The 18656-nt window shown below is 34.4% G+C and overlaps 1 protein-coding gene across 7 annotated transcripts in view; it reads right to left on the bottom strand.

Annotated features, from left to right (window-relative positions):
* Positions 1 to 18656, bottom strand: part of ATRX (ATRX chromatin remodeler) — a 300724-nt gene that overhangs the window by 197009 nt on the left and 85059 nt on the right. For 4 of the 7 annotated variants that reach the window (XM_040467879.1, XM_040467878.1, XM_040467880.1 and 1 more), the window contains 6 exons: positions 13240 to 13295; positions 12264 to 12316; positions 11246 to 11370; positions 8457 to 8570; positions 2298 to 2407; positions 600 to 667 (listed from right to left, as the gene is read on the bottom strand). In XM_040467879.1, coding sequence (XP_040323813.1) covers positions 600 to 667; positions 2298 to 2407; positions 8457 to 8570; positions 11246 to 11370; positions 12264 to 12316; positions 13240 to 13295 — 526 coding nt within the window. The remainder of the gene's footprint in view (positions 1 to 599; positions 668 to 2297; positions 2408 to 8456; positions 8571 to 11245; positions 11371 to 12263; positions 12317 to 13239; positions 13296 to 18656) is intronic. The other 3 variants (XM_040467882.1, XM_040467884.1, XM_040467885.1) reach the window with 3 other exon arrangements.

The following is an 18656-nucleotide window of genomic DNA, read 5'->3' as shown; positions in this document are numbered from 1 at the left end:
CCCTCTCCCCAGCTCATGCTCTCTCTCTCTCTCTCTCTTTCTCTCTCTCTCTAAAAATAAAAAAATAAAAAGTAAATATTATTCTCAAATTACTCTCACCTTAAATTTTTTCATTATTAAAGCAACTTAGGGGTGCCTGGGTGGTTTAGTGGTTACACGTCCAACTTCAGCTCACGTCATGATCTCACAGCTTGTGAGTTCGAGCCCGGCATCGGGCTCTGTGTGGACAGCTCAGAGCCTGGAGCCTGCCTCATATCCTGTGTCTCCCTCTTTCCCTGCCCCTCTCCTGCTCACACTCTGTCTCTCTCTCTCTCTCTCTCTCTCTCTCTCTCTCTCAAAAATAAAGATTAAAAAAATTTAAAGCAACTTAAAATTTCGTGACAGGAATTTTAATAGTAAAGTTATTTGGATCATCTGCCTATTCTTTATTGGAAACTTAAAAGAGACATAAACTGAAGGTTTTGTGGAAAAAAATAACCTTCCATTAGATACATCAATGATGATACTATAAAAAATGGATCTAATAACATACTATGTAAGAATTTCCCCCAAAAAAGTAGATAGTACTGAATTTTAGCTCATCATGATTTATTACCTACCTACATTGTTCATCCATTCCATCAGAGTCACGGCTAATATCATCACTCATGTAATATTTAAAGCAATTCTATTAAAAGAAAAGGGGAAGGGGAAATTTTAAATTCAAAATGAATAACATTCATAATGGACAAAAACTTTATTTTTAAGTCATTAAAAAAAAGTAAAGGGAGTGTGTGTGTGTGTGTGTGTGTGTGTGTTTTAGAGAATAAAAGCAAAAACACTGCACTGCCCAGTGCTGGGGTAGTATTCTAATATTTCCAGACATAGAAATATCTCAAGAAAATTAATTCCTTGAAATAGATTTCCATATCATCAAGTACCACTATTCCTTATATAAAATTTATAGAAGATTTTGGTAAAGCAAATTTCTGATCCCATACAACTAGCTACTAAACCTCTACATAAAAATGCATTAGATGTTGCTGCTACTTAATGAATTTAATAGTCTTCATATATCAACAGTTACTATGTATACAGCTAAGCAACATTATCGTACATTAAGCTACATTCCCTTTAAATCTCAAGCCCTTATTATGGAAGACAAGAGGTATTACACCTAATTTGAGAGAAAAGGCTAAGATTCATTATCATTAATACATAAATAAATTTTCTAAAGTCATACAAGTAGTTAAGAGCCAATGCTGGTATTCAAGTCCAAGTCCCACGGACTTTAAATTCCTTTTCACTAAGACTGGAAAAAGGTTAGGTTCCATGCCCAGTGTTGAAAAGTACTGATTACTGAATTGGGCTAGGCTCAACAGACTGGTCCTTGGAAAAACATCAATTATATATATAAGAGAAAGGAAATGCACATTACAAATCCAGGAATATAAAATTCAGTTACCACATTTGAAAACTAGAAGCTAAAACATGTCCCATAAATAGGCTCCTGGCTAAACTGAATTCAAAGAATGGAGTGACACAAATTACTAAAGGAGAAAGTAAATTTAGTCCATTTAAGTAGGTGTATATCAACAATTCAAATAATGAATGATCCAGAATTGGAATTCTGAGGAAAATCTGGTCTGCCCCTGCATTTCAAGGAGGCATTTTGTTGGGACACTAACACAGAATTAATCTTAGCAATAATGAGTTAGGGAAACCATAACCTTAATATTATAGATACTTAAAATTAACTCCAAGGCATTACTAATAAAAGAACATACACAGAATGTTAAAACTGTCTTCAACACATACGAAGCATTTTTAATTCTATTATCTTGTGACAAAACCTTGTCCCATGTAGAAAGCTTAGATTTGGTTAACCAGAATTCATAGGTTATAAAACACATGTGTACACACATAAACTCTTCAGATTTGCCAACACACCATGCTCCCCTTCACCTATCAGTCTTTGAATACCATGTTGCCTCTGCTTAGAATATGCTGAACCAATCCCACTGCACCAGGCTAATTCGTATTTATATTCCAGATATCAGCTTATATCATTCTCCATTATAAAGTCCCCCTACCCAACTCCAAATTACACAGGCTTCTGGTGTGTTCCCATAGTACATAGTATTCCCCCTATTGTGTCACTTATTCGGCTTTTTGGTCTGTCTGTCTTCTCCACTACAGTTTAAGTCCTCCAAAGACAGAGACCATTTCCATCTTCTTCATCAATGTGAACCAAAAGTCTAACATATAGTAAGCATTCAAATATTTGTGGAATGAATTATAAACAGATGATTACATACCTTACAAATAAGTACTTGCAGTGAAGGATGTCTATAAATGGAATCTTTTTGAAAATGATTGACCTGCTGTCCACAAGCTGTGCAGCTCACAATCCCATGAAGCCCATCTTCTAGGAGAAAGGAGTGACCATTATTCACACATACACACACACATAAAAAAAGATATTTACTTTAGTCAGCATTGTGCTACTTTTACATTGGAAATTAAATACTTCAGAATCCTTAGAAAAGTGACATTTTGGCCACAAAAGGTAATAATTTTATGGACTTACTAAAACATGACAACCTTAGCAAATTCTAGAACTAGAAATACTAATCTGTTTCCTTTAGAGGCAAATCTTATTTCCCACAACAACTTGATAAAAACTCCATAAGAGAAGTTCTAAAAATAGGGATCAAGAGCTCTTTTTCATTTTGCTATTGCTTTGCAAATAAATTAATTATCAGTTCTTAATGAACAGGGAAGCAAGTGATATACATGTAAGTCTTTTGTAACCTTATACTTCAGTTAGATATGCCATTAATTTTTTATCCTTAAAATAAAAATATCTGCATAGACTCTTCCAGTATAGTGTGTGAAAACCTGACAATTTTAAATTACCAATTTCTTTCCTCAGATTACTTCAATACCATCCCCATCTCCCTCAGATTACTTCACTATAATTCCCATTAACCTGCCTTCTATGTCAATTTCACTATCCACTCCATATCAGCATGGTCTATTTCCAAATAAGGACAAATAAGACTTGCACGTATATCTATCTTGGCAGCAAAACCCGAGAAAGACAGTGTTTGCAGGAAAACAGACTGAAGATAACCTAACATGACAAAGAGGAAACCTCTTCTGCCTTACTCTTGTCCCTAGTTCTGCCTTGAGCAGTGTTTCACAATCTAAACTGAACATCAGAATCCTCTCTGAAAAAACTTTTTAAAAGCAGAGACAGCCATTACACCTCTAAACCTCTGAGAATCTCCTGGACATTTTTTTTTTTTTAGTTTTATTGATGGTTCTGATGTGCAACCAAGACCTTGATACAAGTAACATGGTAGATTAGGATTCTAAACAGGCCAATAAAAACGCCTGCATTCACAAATAAAAAGATGATTAGAAGAATAATAAACTATCTCTATATCTAAATAAAAGACAAAACAACACATATATTTCTCACCTTTTAATATTCTATTTTGGTTTTTTTCTTACTCTTTATGTGCAAGACACCATGGACCCAAACATTATCACAAATATTCTTATTTGCAGAAGTTAAAAAAGTTTAAACAAGTTTTAAGGGCACCATCATACTTTTCCAGACAATATAGAAAATTTGAAGACTCACTATGTAAGTTGCTAATATTTTATTTTAAATCAAACTGTCCTACATCAGTGTTTGATCTTGAGGATTCATTCTGTATTTGTTTTAGTAGAAACAAATACACAGTGTACTTCATTTCAAATAATGACTGAATTCAGATATACTAACAAAAGCTAGAATATGAATATTCATCCAATGTTAACATAATAAATATTAAACATCTTCTATGTGCTTTTTGCACGTATATCACTCAATAATCAAAACTCAGTGATCCTTTGGAGAACTCCTCCCACATGTGCACAAAGAATCATATACACAATATTCATTGCAGCACTATTTAGGAAATTAGAAAACTTTGAAAATAAAAAAATTCCATTTGGGATATGGATAATGGTTTACTCATATAACAAAATTTTATACATCAGTGGAAAATAAAAAATTAGATTTACGTTTTACTGATATGGCACACTTCAAAAACAATGCTGAATGTGAAATGGTGCAAAAGAATATAGAGGACACTATTTTGTATATTTTTAAATGAAAAATAAATGCTTTGTGAATAAACATCTATAGGAAAAATATAAAAACATGCATGAAAATAATACGCATATGAATAGAAACTTCAGAATAATCATTATTAGAGGGGTGGGAGGAGGAGGAGGAAATAGAGGAGTAGGACTGAACCAGTATTTCATTTAAGGGAGATGTGAACCAAATAATAATGGTCAAAGGTTACTTTTTGTACTTGTTTCTATATGCATATATTTTAAACTTTTATTTTTAGTTGTGAAATATCTTAATGGTTATAACATAGTGTAGAAATGGAAAAGAGGCATTTTCATTTCTGGGCTCAATACATTTTAATAGATTTAAATAAAACAAAATTCTATAAAACATTAATTAAAAACCTGAAGATGACACAAAGAAATGGAAAAACATTCCATGCTAATGGATTGGAAGAACAAATATTGTTAAAATGTCTATACTACTCAAAGCAATCTACAGATTTAATGCAATCTCTATCAAAATACCACCAGCATTTTCACACACTAGAAGAATTCAAAAATTTGTATGGAACCACAAAAGACCCTGAATAGCCAAAGCAATCTTGAAAAAGAAAAGCAAAGCTGAAGGTATCACAATTCCACACTTAAGTCATATTACAAAGTTGTAGTAATCAAAAGAGCATGGTACTGGCACAAAAACAGACACATACATCAATAGAACAGAACAGAAAACCCAGAAATAAATCCGTAATTATATGGTCAATTAATCTTTGACAAAGCAAGAAAGAATATCCAGTGGAAAAAAAGTCTCTTCAACAAATGGTGCTGGGAAAACTGGACATCTATATGCAAAGAATTAAACTGGACCACTTTCTTTCACCACACACAAAACAAACTAGTTGGCTCAGCCAGTGGAGTATGCAACTCTTCATCTCAGGGTTGTGAGTTCCAGCCCTTTGTTGGGTACAAAGCTTACTTAAAAATAAAATCTTTAACAAAAAAAAAATCCTAGAAGAGAGCACAGGTACTAATGTCTCTTGACATGAGCTGTCACAACATTTTTCGAGATATGTCTCCTGAGGCAAGGGAAATAAAAGCAAAAACAAACAAACAAACAAAACTATTGGGACTACATCAAAATAAAAAGCTTCTGCACAGCAAAGGAAACAATCAACAAAACTAAAAGACAACCTACAGAATGGGAGAAGATATTTGCAAATGACATATCCAATAAAGGGTTATTATCTAAAATATATAAAGAACTTCTAAAACTCAACACTCAAAAAAAAATAATCTATTTAAAAAATGGGCATAGGTCATGAACAGACATTTTTCCAAAGATGTTCAACAGACACATGATCCAGATTTCAACAGACACATGAAAAGACATTCAACATCACTCAGGGAAATGCAAATCATAATAAATACAATGAGCTATCATCTCACATCTGTCAGAATGGTTAAAATCAAAAACACAAGAAAAAAAGTGTTGACAAGGATGCAGAGAAAAAGGAACCCTCTTGCACTGTTGGTGGGAATGCAAACTGGTGCACCCCACTGTGGAAAACAGTATGGAAATTCATCAAAAGTTAAAAATAGAACTACCCTACGATCTAGTAATCACACTATTCGGTATTTACCCCCAAAATACAAAAAAAAAACACCCACTAATTCGAAGAGACACATGTACCCCTGTTTATAGAACCATAATTTAAAATAGCCAAATTATGTAAGCAGCCCAAGTTTCCACTGATAGATGAATGGATAAAGAAGATATGGTATATATACATAATGGAATGTTACTCAGCCATAAAAAAGAATGAAATCTTGCCATTTGCAATGACATGGATAGAGCTAGAAAGTATGATGCTAGACAAAGTAAGTCAGAGAAAAACAAATACCATATGATTTCACCCATATGAAGAATTTAAGAGAAAAAAATGAGCAAAAGAAAGAGAGAGAGAGAAACCAAGAAACAGACTCTTAGCTATAGAGAACAAACTAATGGTTACCAGAGGGGAGGTAGGTGCAAGGATTCATAAAATAGGTGATAGGGATTAAGGAGTATACTGGTCATGATAAGCACTGGGTGATGTATGAAACTGTTGAAACACTATATTGTATACCCGAAACTAAAATAACACTGTATGTTAACTATACTGGAATGTGAAATAAAATAAAAAGAAATAAAAAGAAAAGAACAAAATTATTGTGCCAGATAGAAAAATGAGATGTAAAATAAACTTTCTAACAAAATGGGGGAAAGGATGTCAAAATAGGCTATGGTATTTTTTTTAAGTGTCTCCTGAAATGGTCCATATAGCTATATCTTTAGGTTTAATTTTGTTTCCAACCAATGTAAGATTACTTTATAAAACAGTTTACTTTCTTGATCATTTCCTAAATTAGGCTTCAATTATAGAATTAACTTTCCTAGGAAGTTTGAATATTAACTAGCAATTCAGTACCTAAGATCACTAGTTTATTCATACAGGTGCATACTAGTAAACACAGTTAAATTTCCCATGTGACTTCTGACAGCTTAAAGATGTAGCAAATCATTAAGACAAAAATTAACATGAGAGCTTTAGGTGCTACTATATGGCTATAAACATACATATTTCATTAACATGATATAAACATTACTACACAGAACACTCAATAAAATGTTCCAGAAACATACCAGCTCAGACCAAACACCAGCAGCACTGTGAAGTGGCATTAAGTACACCCTCCCCAACAACTATGGTTCTTTCTTCATTCTCCTTTTGGTCCTTACACACACTCTAGACACTGACTGCTCCAGAGTCCTTCCCAAAAGACACCACTTAGATATTAATTTTGACACAATGCAGTACACGTAGTTATCTGTCCTCTAGACTCTTGCTACTGATCCCTACATCAATCACCTTCTACTTGCTGATTCTTGTTTTAAGAAAACTATTTAGGGGCGCCTGGGTGGCTCAGTCGGTTAAGCATCCGACTTCGCTCCTGTCTTGATCTCACGGTTCATGGGTTCGAGCCCCGCGTCGGGCTCTGTGCTGAGAGCTCAGAGCCTGGAGCCTGCTTTGGATTCTGTGTCTCCCTCTCTCTCTGCCCCTCCCCTGCTCGCGCTCTCTCTCTCTCAAAAAATAAATAAACATTAAAAAAATTTTTTTTTTAAAGAAAACTATTTAGCTTTGGTGAGCTCTGTTGCTGCAATGACAGTTTCCCTACTATGAACTACATTCTCAATAAATCTTCCACACGCTTGAAAGGAGCAGAACACCCCCTTGTGGACAGAAGACTAAACAACATTCCCTTGATTTTCTCCAACAACCTAATGAATTATTTAATCTGACAAAATATATAACAAAAACAGATATATTTTTTAATTCCATCAAGATAATCATATAGCACTGAAATAATAATCTACACAAAATTTCACCAATATAACTACTATTCTATAATTTCACAAGTGAAATAATAAATATTAAACAGACATGCTTCCATTATACTTCTACTTAGAAATTTAGTGTCATGTTCTATTTTTTAGAGATTCATTCCTGTTATAGGCATAGATTCTGGCTCTGTTAATCTGCCCAAAAATACGGCACTATTTAAAAATCATGCAGAAACGAATGGGAAACATACTCCACTGACATAAATTTCTAAACGAATCCTCCTTATGCTAACTTTCTACAGATGATTAGCCAACATGGTGCGTGTACAAGTGCAGGGGTAGACAGACAAAAGAAGAGATGGCTCAGACAGGTGGAGGGAAGGTTATAGTTCTAGCTCCCTTCTCCTTCCTACTCATCTCTACATTATCCTTACATCAACTGATCTCCAACTTTAATGTAGGAAAGAACAAAATGGGGCTCATTCTTGACATCAGCGCCAAAAATTCTAATGTGTTAGGAGTGGAGTCAAGGGACTTTCATTTTTAATAAGCACCCCAAACAACACTAATGCACAGGTAACTCTGTAAAACAATGTATTAGATATACATAAAGTTACCCGAAGGCCACAGGCAAGGTATTGTCCAAATCTGAAATTCTTTCAGGGTGAGAGGGAACACATGGTATTTTGGCATACAGGCATTACAGAACTAACATGTATAAGGAGGAAATGCTAAGCTTCTTGAGATAACTTTATAGCCACTGAAGGCAAAGGTATTTTGATAAATGATGTTTAACCTTTTCTGCTTCAGAGCTCAGAGAGAAACAGAAGTTATTTTTAAGTAGTGCTTTTAATAAACAATGGGCAGAAAAGTGGAGGTATTTTTAATGAGCACATCAGATTTTCCAATATGGTCATAAACAGCAATTTAAATTCATGTTTTCATTTCCACTTGTATTTACCTCCGCGTTTTTTGAGATTTTCAGTTTTCATTTTACTTCTGCTTCTAAATTCAGGCCCTTTAAAATCATCTTTGTCTTCATTCAGCACTGGCTCTGGTTGTACAATCACTGTACCTAGAATGATTTCATTTAAAAAACCATTACACATATTAAATGTGCAAGTGAAGTGCAAGACTTCAGTTCAGATAAAGCCAACATTGCTGGTACATAATTTTGTCTCTTTCAAGCTTTCAATACTTGTATAAGGACCTCTCAAGAGTAAATAAAACAGGGAAATATAAAAGGGCCAGGTGTCAGCAATCAGATTACTTGTTGGAATATAATTAATAGAGTGGGGGTATTATGAACTGATTACAACAGAAATGTGTGAATAAAGTAGAAAGCCTCAGCCCAGTTCTGAATTTTTACACTGCCTATCACAAAAAACTGCGTTTGAGTATGAACACCCATGCTAAGTTCCAAAAGAATTTATACAATAGAAGGACCAGAAGGAAAATTTTAAAACGACATCCTATTCTTCTCATAATACAAATCACAAACTCAGAAAAAGATTTTTAAGGGTTTTTTTTTATATCGCTTTGGGGGAGGATAGTGGGAGGCAATGCGAGAAGTTAATTCTGCTATTACTGCTATACCTATTCTGAGGCATTTCCCAACTAGTATGTCAAAGTTTCAGTACCCTGAAAAGTCCTTAAAGAGTCTTAAACAGAAGACTGCCTTAAGATACTTAAGTTCAAGTGTTCTAACAATAAGCTGTAGAATGAGATCAATTGTTGATTTCTATGGAATAATTTAGAAAGAATGTACTTTCTTAGATACAAAACACATAAACTGAGAAGACAGGTTGTTAATTTAAGTTTTCATTATAATCTCTCAAGAGCAAATAAAGCAGGAGCATAGTAAAAAGGGTCCAGGTCTCACGTTCACCTACATTGCTGGGCTTAGTAATTGGGCATTATTGGCAATAATTAAGAAAGTAAAACCTGGTAGCTGTCAGGGGTGGTCTCCCTGAAATACGGGCCTATGTTATTTAGCAAGCAAGTAGATTTTGGCAAGGTAGAGCCTCTAGTTATATGTATTTCTGAGTCTCCATAAAAAAGGTGGAGGCAAGCAGGCATAGAGGATTGAGTTTTACAAACTAGTAAATTTAAATAATCTACACACAAAAAAAAAAACTTTATTTACAATAACCATTTCACATATATACTCTCAGAGAAGCCATGGCATTTGAAAAGCTAAAGATTTATAATTAACAAAAAATAGAATTATTTCTGAAGATTCTTCTCTAAATGGAAGCAAAACAATAGAGTAGAAAGAATACTCCCTAGCTTTGGATTCAGGCAGACCTGGGTTCAAATCTTAGTTTCTCAATTTAAAGCTGAAAAAGTACCTTGAGCTCTGAATTTGTTCCTTAATTTGTTCCTCTACAAGTAGAAACTACCTTACAGTATTGGTCTGCAGATTAAATGAGTTAGTTCTATAAGAGTCTGGTACCTATATGTACTCAATATACTATAATAATAATTATCATCACCCAAATTCTACCTTATGAAACAGGTCTATTTTTGGCTTGGTGGAAGAGAATTATGCTTAATTTCAGGTTAGAAACATCCCATACTAACTTTCTTCCACAGTATCATTTAAAGAAAGATTTGAATTCCTATTTCTTAGCTCACCCAGTGGCCATCGTAAGGACTCCCAGTGACAACCACTAGGAATGTAACGATCCAAGGTGAGTCACTGCCTATGGGACTCACACTCCCATATTAGCTGTTTCTGCCCTAAGCCATCAACCATTGCGTAAAATTGTCATAAATGATATGCAAAGCCAAGTAAATGTAGGCCCACCAATTTTCCTTCTATCTTCTTCCTTTCATTCATTCCTTTTCCTTATTTCACCTCTCATCTACTATAACTCCTAATTTGTCCTAGTCAAGCAATGTGTTACACTCCTTCCCACGATTTTGTTATACTTTCATAATCAAAATCTGTGTCACAAAAATATAAATGTAGACAGAAAACAAAGTTTAGTAAACACTACTATAAATGATCTGTGAGGATAAATTTGAAAAATCTGCTAAGAGCCTTAAACATATTAATAAAGAAAAAATATTGAAACTTTTGACTCTGAAACACCATGAAATTACCAAGACCTTTGTCATTACTCTTATCATATAATCATACTGCTCTCAGACTTGGGCTATGAAACTTCCAAGATTTTCATTTGGCTTTTTCTTACCTCAATCTAAAGAATGAGGTTTTTGAGATCAGAACTGCAACAGTTGAAAGGTATGTGACAAGGCTTTTTAAAGAGATAAAACTTAAAAAACATACATCTATCTTTGATAATTAACTTCAGCTTTTAGTCTTAGAGAATTTAAGAATGCAGTAAGATTAAACCAGACTTTAAAGGTCTTCTTAAAGTTTTCAGAATATTATGTTTTCCTATATAGCAAGCATATTTAAATTTGAACCAAAACTTAGTTTAAACTTTTAAACTAACCTCCACATTCAAATATTATTTGGAAACTAAAATCCCTTTTCTAAAACCCAATGGAAAGAGGAAGTAAGTTTTATTCTTTTTCAGAGCTGACTGCAGTCTAAGTTTTTAACCTCAATAACATACATTATCATTACCATTCTAATACATCTCCAGACCACCACTATTAAGATGCTAGTTTTGTTCCCTTACACACAGCTAAACAATAATCAAGTTCTTAATTTTATAATAACGACATTTAAAAACACATTTCAACTTTAACTTCATATGAAAAATTAATACACATTACCTTTTGGCAAGCTTTGCATAGTAATATCATTTTCTGAATTTTCATTAGAAGCATCTTCATTTACAGTTTCATCCAAAGGTTTTTCATCATCAGATTCAACATACTTTGTCACAATTGAAGGTTTCCTATGAAAGAATTAAGTCCACAGAATTATGGGCATTTCTTACAATTGGAAAACTACCCAAAGAACATGTTATATTGAACAGTGGCTCTTAACCAGAAATACACATCAGACTCACCTGGGGAAGCACACATCTCTGTACCGTATTACAGAAAATTAGGACTCAGTAGGTCTGGGGTAGGACCATGGTATGTTCATTCTGAAAAAGCTACCGGGGGGATCATGAAGGGAACTCCTCTTTACAAATCACCACTTTAGAGAATAAGTTAATAACAAGCAAGTTGTGTTTATTAAGAGACATTCCTACTGGTAAGAGACAACAAATGCCCAATACAATAAACTGTGAACTTCTAATCAAATCTATACTCCACAGTATATTATGCTTTATAGTATGATTGAAGTAGTTTAGGTCCTTATATACAATTTGTTTTGACAATTTAACACAGAAAAGTATTTTTACCACTCTTTGATCTTCTTATAACTTCCTCATAATTATAATGGCTATCTTTCCCCATCCTGAACAATTTCACATAATCCTAAAAAACGCATTATTGCCTCATGAGATATTCATTTCATTTTCTCCTCTGTCCTTTGAGCACATATATATATGATCTAAAAGAAATAATCTATGTTTTGCAAGGGCCACTAATGCATAATAAATCTTCCTTGGAAAATTCCAGTAAATTTCAAAGTAAGAATGAATCAATAACTGAAGTTAATTGATGGATACAAGAGGATTCATTACACTGTACTGTCCAGTTTTTAATGTGTACATTTATATAAAACAGTTTACTTAATTAGAACAAGAGTGCTTGAAATAAGTTTAGAAAAGATTATTATTCTTAGAAAAAGAAAATAAAACATCCTGAAAACGTTTTCCCTTCAGTATCAACCAACCTTTTTGATCGTGACGATCCCGATGATTTGGATTTTTCCAAAGAGCTAGCTCCCTAAATGTGAGAAATAAATTTAAAAGTGAATACAATTATCAAAGAAACATCCCTACAATTAACTGTTTCCCTTTACCAAGATCTCTGATATAGTGATATAAAGAGTATTACTTTTATGCCTAAAACATTTTTATAAAAGGAACTTCAAAAACTAATTCATTTATTCTCAGGCTTCCTTAGATTAAGATTAATTTTCTGGTTCATTTTTTAAATTAAATTATTACTGTTGAATTTTGTAGGGTAGGTAATAATGCACTGCTCTATCATGATTTTTGCCCAAGTCAACAAAGACAAAATAAAGGTATAGAAGTAATCAGATCACAACAGACAGGGAGTTTTGAGGATGTAAAAAAATGTGTCATTTTCTCTATCCCAACATATGGCACAAAGTACCTTCTATAATTCTCTTTGAGATACTAAATTTACCTTCATTGTGCCAGTAATAATCAGTATATTTCTTGAATTAAATTTTTTATACTAGGTGGAAAAAATCTCAAAACTATGCCTGGGTATCCCAGGTAAAGGACCTCAGAATGGGTTCCTATAATAATGCTTAAGATACTCTAAATATCCAGTTTTGAGAACTCTCAGAACCATGGAGTCATGTTCATAAACAATCACCTTGAGTGTCACTACTGCAATATAATAACGTTCAAATACCTATCTGTTAGCAAGCCTTTAGTTGTCTAACTTTAGGTATATTGCTAAAGTGAAATACACAACTTTAGGTATATTGCTAAAGTGAAACACACAATGAACACCTTCTAAAAAAAAAACTATGCAAAATGAAGTATCATAATAGTTGGGTACAACAATAAACTTAAACACATGCATGTACTAAACAGAAGCAATTTGATTATATACACTCTAGTTAGTTATTAATAATTAATAAATATATTTTAGATGTTTCAAATTAGTCTCACCTCTTCCTTGCTGTTTTCCATCATATCCGAGTTATTTCCAGAACCACTGTTTTTTTCTTAAAAGAGAAGAAATAAAAACTTTATTTATCTCTTCAAAGCATCATGAAACAGAACACCAATATCTGCAACTCCATGAACCCATTTTTCAATCTATGAAGTACAACAGTACTAGTAATACATTATTCACATTAAAATATTCCTAAAAGAAACCTTCTTACACTGTTGGTGAGAATGCAAAATGGTGCAGCCACTCTGGAAAATAGTATGGAGATTCCTCGAAAAGTTAAAAAAAAGTTTTAAAAAAGTTAAAAATACGACCCAGCAATCAATTGTACTACTAGGTATTTACCCAAAGGATACAAAAATACAGATTTGAAGGGGTACATGTACCCTGATGTCTGTAGCAACATTAACAATAATCAAACTAAGGAAAAACCCCAAATGTACATGTACACACACACACACACACACACACACACACACACACGAATACTACTCAGTCATCAAAAAGAATGAAATCTTCCCATTTACATCAATATGGATGGAACTAGAGGAATATTATGCTAAGCCAAATAAATCAGAGAAAGACATACCACATGATTTAACTTCTATGTGGAATTTAAGAAACAAAACAGATGAACATAGGGGAAGGGGGGAAAAAGAGACAGAGAAGCAAACCATAATGCAGAGAATAAACTGAGGGTTGATGGAGGGAGGTGGGTGAGGGATAGGCTAAATGTGTGATGGGGATTAAGGAGGGCACTTGCTATTATGAGCACTGGGTGTTATATGTAAGTGATGAATCACTAAATTCTACTCCTGAAATCATTATTACACTATATATTAACTAACTAGAATTTAAATAAAAATTTAAAAAAGAAAAAAATATTCCTAGAAGAATATTCTCACTAGAATCACTCTCTTATCACACTAACTCCTTCTTAAAAAGCACTAAATTTCTAAAAATAGTAGGTTTGGCATCAAAACACTTCCTAGTGTAATTTTCTTTTTTTTAAGTTTATTTATTTACTCTGAGAGACAGAGACAGCACAAGTGGGGGAGGGGCAGAGAGAGAGAGAGAGAGAGGGAATCCCAAGCAGACTCCATGCTGCCAGCACAAAGCCCGAGGTGGGGCTCAAACCCACGAAACCATGAGATCATGACCTGAGCCAAAACTATGAGATCATGACCTGAGCCAAAACCAAGACTCAGATGCTTAACTAAGCCACCCAGGCGCCTCCTTACTGTAATATTCTAAGATATTTTCTCTTAAAAGAAAACTTAACCTCTATCTTCTACTAACAATAAAATCATATTATTTCCCTTCACCTAAGACAATGGAAAAATAACAAATCTAAAGGAGGCAGAGGAAAATAAATAATAAAGATGAGAGCTAAAGTTAATGAAACAGAATTAGGAAAATAAAAATCACTGAAACCAAAAGTTAGTTCTTTGAAAAGCTGAATGAAATCAACAAACCTGAATCTAAATTGACCAAGAAAAAAGAGAAAAATTCAAATTACTAGAATCAGAAAGTAAAGAGAGACATTACTATTTACCTTAAAGAAATAAAAGGATTATAAAGAAATATCATGAACAATTTAAGGCCAAAATATTAGATAACAAAATATGGAAAAGTTCCTAAACACACACAAGCTAACAAAACTGACTAAAGAAGAGAGTGTGAATAGATTTATAACTGAAGAGCCTGAATTAGTAATCAAAAAACTACCAACAAAGAAAAAGCAAAGGTCCAGATGTCTTCACCACTGAAATATATCAAGCATTCAAAAAAAGTATTCTTGATGCACCTGAGTGGCTCAGTCAGTTAAACATCTGACTCTTGATTTTAGTTCAAGTCATGATCTCCTGGTTCATGGGTCTGAGCCCCACATCAGGCTCTGTGCTGACAGTACAGAGCGTGCTTGGGATTCTCTCTTTCCCTCTCTCTGGCCCTTCCCTGTTCACACACTCTCTCTCTCAAAATAAATAAACATAAAAATAAAGAATTTTTCACAAACTATTCCAATAAAAAAAGGTGGGATACTTCCAATAAAAAAAGTATGGGATACTCATACATGTATATGAGACCAGTATCAAACCAAAACCAGAAAAGTTACCACAAAAAGAGAAATCTACAGAACACTATCACAAATACAGACAGAAAAGTCCTCAACAAAATACTAGCACACTTCAGAATAAAAGACAAGTCTTTCTCCCACAGACTAGGAAAAAACATCTGCACAAGATCTGATAAAGGACTATTATCTAAAAGATACAAAGAACTCAACAATAATAAACAACATGATTAGAAATGGGCAAAGATCTGAAGACATCTTACCAAAGACAGAACACAGGTGGCAGATAAGCATACGAAAAGATACTCTACATCATATGTCATGAAGGAGCTAGAAATTAAAACAATCAGATAACACCGCAAAATCAATCAATGGACAGATGCAGAACACTGACAACACCAAATGCTGGTGAGGATGTGGAACAACAGGAATTCTCATTTGACTACTGTTGGGAATGTAAAAATGGTACAACCACTTTGGAAGATATTAGGGCAGTTTCTTACAAAACTAACCATTCTCTTATCATATGATCCAGCAATCACACTCCTTGATATTTATTCAAAAAAAAGATGAAAATGAAGTCCACTCAAAAATCTGCATATTGGGTGCATCTGGGTGGCTCAGTCGGGTAAATATTCAACTTTGGCTCAGGTCATGATCTCATAGTTCAGGAGTTCCAGCCCTGCATTGGGCTCTCTACTGTCAGGGCAGAGCCTGCTTCAGATCCTGTCTCCCTGTCTCTCTGCCCCTTCCCAGCTCTCTCATGCAGGCACTCTCTTGCTCTTGCTCTCGCTCTCTCTCTCAAAAAAAATAAAAAAAAATATTAACAATCTGCACACAGATGCTTATGAACACCTTTATTTTACATAAACAACCTTGGTAATTTATATAAACATTTTATAAGTAGCTTCATTCATAACTGTCAAAATACAGAAACAACCAACATATCTTTCAGAAGGTGAATGGGATAAACTAACCGTGGTACACCCAAACAATGGAGTATTATTCAGCACTAAGAAGAAATGACCATGCAGCCATGAAAAGAGATGGAGGAAACGAATGCACATTACCAAGTGAAAGAACCCAATCTGAAGAAGCCAACTATGTGACACTCTGGAAAAGGCAAAAGTATGTAAACAGTGGCTGCCAGGAGTTAAGGGGGAAGGAAGAATGGATAGATGGAACAGAGAATTTTTAGTGCAGTGAAACCAACCTGTATATTATTAGGGTAGATCCATGTCATTTTACATTTCTCAAAATCCTTAGAATGTACAACACCCAGAGTGAAATCTAATGCAAACTCTGCATTCTGGGTGATCATGACTTGTCAGTGTAGGTGCATCGATTGTAACAAATGTACAGCTGTGGTGCAGCCTATTGACAGTGGGGGAAGCTGTGCATGTATGGGGAGAAATACATAGGAAATCCTGCACTTTCCATTCCACTTTTCTGTGAAGCTAAAACTGCTCTCAAAAGTAAAATCTATTTTAAAAGACCCTAAAAAAAGGGATCATCCTCACCTATCTACAAAATATTCACAGGTTAACACCATACTAAGTGGTGAAAAACTGAATACTTTCCTAAGATCAGAAATAAGAAAGAAAATTCACTCTTGCCACTTATATTCAATATTGTAATGGAGTAGCCAGAGCGAGTTGTCAAGAGAAAGAAATAAAAGGCAGTAAGATTGAAAAGGAAGAAGTAAAACTATCTCTCTTTGGAGTTGATATTATCATATATATAGAAAATCTGTGGAATCCACCAAAAAACTATCAGAACTAGTAAAAGAGTTCAGAAAGATTGAAAATACTAGAACAGGGGCGCCTGGGTGGCTCAGTTGGTTAAGCGTCTGACTTTGGCTCAGGTCATGATCCCATGGCTTACGGGTTTGAGCCCTGTGTCGAGCTCTGTGCTAACAGCTCAGAGCCTGGAGCCTGCTTGGGATATTGTGTCTCTCTGTCTGTCCCTCCTCTATTCACGCTGTCTCTCTCTCTCTCAAAATAAATAAATAAACAACAAAAAAAGAAAAATACAAAAATATACAAATATCAATTGTATTTCTATTCACTTGTAAAAAATGACCTAAAAATAAAGAAAACAACCCAACTTAACATTAAGATGGCTATACTCCTCAAACTGATCTACCTACCTATGCAAACCCTGTCAGAATCCCAGCTGACTTCTTTCTAGAAATTGACTAGCTCATTTTAAAATTCACATAAAATTAAACAGGAAAAGCCAAAACAACTTTCAAAAGGAAAAACAAATAGGAAGGCTCACAATTTCAAAACTTAGTGTAAAACAATTTTAATAAATACAGTGCAATACTGGCTAAAGGATAGACATATAGATCAGTCAAAAAACATTGAAAGTCCAGAAATAAAACCACATATCTATGGTCAACTGATTTTCAATAAGGATGCCAAGACCCTTCGGTGGGGAAATAGAATCTTTTCAACAAATGATGCTAGTAGCATAACTATGTATCCACATGCAAAAAATGAACCTAGAGCCCTGCCTCACTCCACATACAAAAGTTAACTACAGGGGTGCCTGGGTGGCTCACTCAGTTTAGCGTCCCACTCTTGACTTCGGCTCAGGTCATGATTTCACAAGTTCGTTGAGTTCAGATAAAGCCCCACATCCCACTCTGCACTGACAGACTGGAGTTTGCTTGGGATTCTGTCTACCTCTCTCTCTGTCTCTCCCCCACTTGCTCTCTTTCTCTCTCTCTCTCTCAAAATAAATAAAAATAAACTTTAAAAAAAGTTAACTCCAAATGTATCAAACACGTAAATATAAAAGCTAAAGCTATAAAACTCTTAGAAGAAAATACAGGGGCAAATCTTTGTGACCTCAGATTTAGTAATGGATTCTTAGATATGACAACAAAAACATGAGCAACAAAAGGAAAATTAGATTACTTAGACTTTATCTAAATTAAAAGCTTTTATGTTTCAAAGAACATCATCAAGAAAATGAAAGACAACCAACAAAATGAAGGAAAAAATTTGCAAATCATATGTTTGAACCAAGTTTCCACTGAAAGATGAACAACAAACTAAATATGCTACATACATGTAATGGAATACTATTTGGCCTTAAAAAGGAAGGACAGAGGGGCGCCTAGTTGGCTCAGTCGGTTAAGCACCAGCTTCGGCTCAGGTCATGATCTCACGGTTCATGAATTCGAGCCCCACATCAGGCTCTGTGCTGACAGCTCAGAGCCTGGAGCCTGCTTCAGATTCTGTGTCTCCCTCTCTCTCTGCCCCTCCCCTGCTCACGCTCTGTCTCTCTCTCTCTCTCTCTCTCTCTCTCTCTCAAAAGGAAATAAACATT

This window comes from Herpailurus yagouaroundi, unplaced genomic scaffold, assembly GCF_014898765.1.
Source record: "Herpailurus yagouaroundi ecotype Mexico unplaced genomic scaffold, PumYag 67623, whole genome shotgun sequence".
NCBI lineage: Eukaryota > Metazoa > Chordata > Mammalia > Carnivora > Felidae > Herpailurus > Herpailurus yagouaroundi.
This window is presented reverse-complemented; position numbering and strand designations above follow the sequence as displayed.